The sequence below is a fragment of the Musa acuminata genome, chromosome BXJ3-6, assembly GCF_036884655.1.
Source record: "Musa acuminata AAA Group cultivar baxijiao chromosome BXJ3-6, Cavendish_Baxijiao_AAA, whole genome shotgun sequence".
Classification (NCBI taxonomy): domain Eukaryota; kingdom Viridiplantae; phylum Streptophyta; class Magnoliopsida; order Zingiberales; family Musaceae; genus Musa; species Musa acuminata.
The window spans coordinates 3,543,688-3,549,365 of record NC_088354.1 but is presented as its reverse complement, the minus strand read 5'-3'; the positions used below and the strand labels follow the sequence as shown (position 1 = coordinate 3,549,365).

Genomic DNA, 5,678 nt, shown 5'->3' with positions numbered 1-5,678 from the left:
CTTGGCGATGCTCTAGTGGACTTCCGGCAAACTCTTAGACTTGCATTGATCCACTTGGCGAGTTCCGATGAGCTTCTTTGGCAAGCTCCTGGACTTCTCGGATTTGTTCTCGTAGAACCTCTGACGACCGTCCGAACTTCCGTCGAACTCTCGAACCCCCAACGTGATCATAGTCTTGACTCCGACGTAACTCCTGCTGCATGTCTTACTTTTATTGTAGTTAATCCTATACACTTATCTCAATATATGGATTAGATAACAAATGACAATTGACTTCATAATCAAAATCCGAGATTCAACAGTCACTTAGTAGTGGAGGTGAGTGGTTTGGCCTCTACCCACTTAGTAATGTCCAACAAGACTATTATGAATTAGCAATGTCCGAAGGCCAAAGGAAAAGCCCGAAGAGGTCCATTCCCCACTGGGCTAAGGACCATGCATTGTTGATTGGGCTAAGACGCACCATTGGTTGGTGTTGGATATGGGCATACCTCTAGCATCTATCGCACTTCTGGGTGTAGGCCATCGTGTCTTTCCTTGGAGTCAACCAATAGAAATCTTGATGCAAAACTTTGAAGGTGAGTGTTCGACCTTAGATGTGCACCCTGCACATCCCCTCATGCACCTCGGCTGAGATGTGTTTGGCCTCCTAAGAGGCCAGACACTTGAGAAGTAGTTTGCTAAAGGACCTACGATACAATCGGTCATTTATTATATAGTGTCATGACTAGTGATACTTAACTCACTTTATTGATACCTAGTCGATTGGGAGACTTGCAAAGCGTCAATGCTCATCGTCGATAGTGCCTCATCTCACATATATCTATCCTTCACCATCCAAGCTGAAGCCAGCCTCACCACTGCATCAGCCTAGGTGTTTTCCTCCAATGGCACTTAGAAAATCTGGAACTCAAAAGAAGTGAGAAGTTAACTTTTGTACCACGACGAGCTATTTTGCCATTACTTCGTCTTAAGCCACAAAGTGTCCTATGATCTGACTCACAACCAACTACGATTCGCTATAGATCGCTAGTCTTGAAATGCTAAACTCTCTTGCTAGTCTGAGCTCGGACAAGAGGGCCTCATACTCTATCTTATTGTTGGATATCTTGAACTTGAAGCGAAATGGCTCATAGACCTATGCATTAGGGCTCCTTAAGATGAGTTTGACACCTCCCCCTTTAGCGATTATCGACCTATCAACAAAGAGAGTCCAAGTAGGGTGACTGGTCTCATTTGTCAGGGATGACATCGTAAGCCTTGAGATGAAGTCTGTCATAGCCTAGGCCTTTATAGCCACCCTCGGTACATAGATAAGGTTAATTTTGTTGAGTTTAACTGACTATTTTATTAGCCTACCCAACACGTCGAGTTGAGACAGTACTTGTCAGAGTGGTTAGTCGATGATCACTTAGGTTGCTAGGGTGGCTCAGTAGGGGTTTGGGGTGTCACGAGTTGTTTTGGGAGAGGAGGATGGGGGATGTGCATTAGCTGAACTAGCTACCGGAGCAGATGAACGACTACTACATCATCCCTATCAACATTTGAACTTGTTGTACAAAGTTCATGAAGATCTCGATCGACACTAGCATGTGGGTCGGTGTTGCCATCATACGGGAGAGACTAGGGTCATTAAATAGTTGTCAATATTACATGGCCATTTGGGTAGAGGTAGAGGCGCTGAGTGTCGAAAATGTCGACTGTTAGCCTCGTTGAGTGAAGGTATTGTGGATCAATGGTGGAGCACCCTCGCTCGAATACTTATTGAGTAGGTTAGTGGTGTGGCACTCTTACGACACGGATATCTCCTTCTAGCATCAAAATAATGGTGACAATAGTCGATCTCTATCAAATCAACTCGATCTTGAGCCGCATGTTCAAGAGTCCAGAAATAATTGAGGAGGTAAGTTGCTACTATTTGACTTTGGCTAACTACCACGCCATCTAAGTCTCACCACATCATTTGAGTTGGCAAGGTCTACAAAGCATTGGTATATTCTTTCAAGCCAGAATTCATCAAATGATAATAGATCTACAAGGTCTACAAAGCATTGGTATATTCTTTCAAGGAAGAACAAAGATGAATCTGTTACATATTCATGTGGCTGGCATGGTGAATCCTTCTGAGTACAAGACAGTGGCTGTAGCCAATGGCAGTGTTGTGAGAGAATGGATGACATTTGATAAGAGCTTGGAGCAACAACAAAGTGACCAATTATTTTGTAATGAGCAATCTGTTCTAAGCCTGAAGAAATTCCACAATCCAACCATTTAACCAACCAACAACACAGTTCAAGATGTGAAGGAGGAATTCATTCATTTTGCCAGATCTTTTGATCTTCTAAGCTACCCAGATTGTTGCTTCATGTGCAATTAGCAAGATCTGTTGAAAAATCCATCTTAAAATAAAGACTATCATACATGTAAAAAGAAAACAACACAAAATGTGCATCCATTAACAAATGATTGTTTACCAAAGTTTACAAAGATATGAGGGCAGCCATGAAACCCTTATATTGAGAAAGAAAGGACATGAACTCCATTAACTCTCAATAGAACCTCGGCCTTCACTTTAGTGTAAATTTGCTGGAGCAACAAGATATCTTGATTCCATACAGAACACAGAAAAGAACTGTACAACCACTTACATTTGCAGTAGTAAGTTCCAGAACAAGAACATGCATATAATGCAAACCATCAATGTGCTAAAAGATCTAAATTTTTTTTATACTTCAACAGTGTGATATATCCTATATAGGAGGATGCAAGTTCAGCAGTAACCCAATTGTGCAGACGAAACCCCTACTTGAGATCAAATTCAATCTTTTGTCCCGCTAGAACTGGCTTCCTCAGAAGCAATACCAGAAACGTCGTTGGCCACAGCAGCTTGAACGGGGTCCTCAGATCCATCACCAGCACTCTACAAGTAACCATATAGATAAGTTCATTAGCATCTTAAAACTGAATGAAATGCCCAAGTGCAGAAGACAGCTAAAAGCTTGAAGTGAAAAAACAAGTTTATAAATTGCAAGGTGTTGAAGCATATAAAAGCAAATCTACATCGGGCATAACTGAGGGAGTTCACACTAGAGTGGTGATGCCCAGTTCCAAAATCATTTACCTTAATGAATCATTAAGAAGAAGCATTACCTCAAATTGCTGGAGAACAAAAACTGTCTCCTCTAGATCACCACCATTTACGATAAGCAATTCAGCAAGATATTCCACAGAAATATCAGGAAAAATTGATGAAAGATGATCAACTTTTGCATCCCATTCACTAATTTCATCTTGCAAAATCTCATCAAGATTGTCAAGCTGATCTGTTTTTGAGGATGATGCACCAGAAAGATCGAGTTTTCCAAAGCTCTTAATGTCATAGTCCAAGGTGTCTGGTACCTGATGTTCTATAGAGTTCTCAACAGCCTTATCCTTTCCAGGCAGACCAACTGCCGGTTCTGTGACCTTGTCTCCTGTTCCATATAAGAGTTTCCAGACAGGAACATAGGGAGCAGCATCAGGATTCAAAAGGGATTTTTTTTCCGCCATTTTATCAGCTGGAACAGATTCAAAAGAAAAAGAACTTTCAATGAAAATTTATTTATTAAAGAAAAAGAAATGACCAAGTACAGAATAAGAGATAAAAATTACGACATTTTTCTTATACTACTTGAGCCGGATGAAAGGAAACCTTCACGACAGAATAAGGAACCTATCTTGATTTTTCTTTTGCTAGGCCCATAGCAAAAAAACCTACTTTCTTACGATTACGAGATTTATTTGAATATGAAATCCAATCTCGGAAATACATCATACCACCTTTTTTTTACTACCCAAGGGTTTGAGACATTTCCAAATCAAGAATATCTACAGGAGCAGGTGCTATACTTCGACAATTTCAGGCTTATTCTTAAAAATATTTGCAGAAATGAGAAAATAACTATCACCTTGGATGGGTTAAGAGAGTTAGTGATAGCATCAGCTAATATAGAAATTACATAGGAGATAAACACTTGTAATCTTCAAATGTCTATTCTTGCCAGAGTTTAAGATGATGATTCTCTTTTTGAGTCGAACGCTCAGTCATAAAGAGGTGTAGTAGACAAAAACTACAATGGCATGATTATGTAAGTGGTATGTGTTTCATTCATAACAAAGGCTATAATGATTGATTTTTAATGTTTTTTCTTTCTCTAAAGATAGTTGTTAACCTAAGGAGTACATGGTTAAACGATGTAATCAAGATATGCTATTTTGATAGATATGTTAGAAATAAAATTTGACCAAGCATAATCTCCACAGTTTAGACCTAGATCTTATCACTGCGTCATACAGAAGAATGCAGTCCAATCTAGAAATCGCAACAGAAATACATAACACCATTTCCTATATGTTATTCAAAATAAACCAGAAATTCAAGTAAGACAATTCTTATGAAATCTTGAGCCACTAACAACAAGATCCACTGGACAATGAAAAAGCCCTCTTGGTCATGAAATACGATCGTAAGCATCTCTCTCCAGTCTCCATTACCCTCCGAAAACTAGACAATCAGAAACCTAAAAAGAATCATCGCCACTCATTCCATGAATTACTCGAGAATCCCCAATTCTCCCAAAGGAGAGCCCTCAATTTTCAAAACCTAAAAACCATAATTCCTTCGGAAAAGAACAATGATTCCTGTAAGAACACAAAGAAGGGTCTATTTGTCCCCGTAACAATGAATCCAAAGACCAATTCGATACCCTCGACGACATGCTTCTCCAGTACCCTTCACAAAGCGAGCACAAGCACGTAACTCGTTCCGTATATCATTTTATGACTTCCCAATTGCCCCAGAAGAAGAGATCCCTACATGCTGAAGGGCCTAAGAACCATAATTGCTACATCAAATCGAAATCGCAAACGCGAGCCGATCAACAACAGAAGTCTCAACGGCAGATCACTACGACGTGGATACAAACAAGGAGCGATTACATTCAGGAGGAACAGAGAGAGGATACGAAATCCTACACGAGATCGAGGAACGAGACGATGGTTCGATCGAATGGAGCGCAACCAGAGGAGGGCGAATTCGGGGGCTCGCCTTCTCAGATCTCCCCTGGTTCGCTTCCTTCCCAGGAGTTACGGGGTCGAGGGAAATCGAGGCGTTCGAGGTGAAAGGTTATGGAGCGTGCGAGTTCCCGCACACGCAGGTTAATTTGTAGCATAAAAAGAAACGCATTATGGCCGTTGGATTCTCCATCGACGGTCCACAATTAAAAAATATTATCTATAAAATTTTTGTTCGGTGAGAATAGAATATTGAAATTGACACATATGTTAATAAGAAAAAAATATTTTTATTCATCAATAATTAGGTATCATTTGTAAGATAAAATTATTTAATATGATATAAATATATACTTTAAAAACTTATGAAAATCATAATTAAAAGAGTTAAAATAATTAATTTTAAGGATACGATGAGCGATAGAGAAAGATCCAAAAAGCTTTTTTTGGTATGATTTTTTATAAATTTTAATAATGATTATAAATAATTAAGACTTTACGATTTTATTATTGTTGTTTACTCCCCTCCAACAAATAATTCAACAAAAATCTAATATAGGTATGCTGCTTTTGTAAACAAGTGAATTGGTATTAATTTCATCATAAGACATAATCATTTACGGATC

The 5,678-nt window shown here is 39.2% G+C and overlaps 1 protein-coding gene across 1 annotated transcript; it reads right to left on the bottom strand.

Annotated features, from left to right (window-relative positions):
- Positions 1 to 2,424: 2,424 nt before the first annotated feature.
- On the bottom strand, positions 2,425 to 5,163 carry LOC103986848 (uncharacterized). The gene is made up of 3 exons (XM_009404965.3): positions 5,014 to 5,163; positions 3,151 to 3,557; positions 2,425 to 2,920 (listed from the first exon to the last, which is right to left on the bottom strand). Exons 2-3 carry the CDS (start codon positions 3,547 to 3,549, stop codon positions 2,819 to 2,821), a joined length of 501 nt encoding a protein of 166 aa, XP_009403240.2. The 5' UTR covers positions 3,550 to 3,557; positions 5,014 to 5,163; the 3' UTR covers positions 2,425 to 2,818.
- Positions 5,164 to 5,678: the final 515 nt, after the last annotated feature.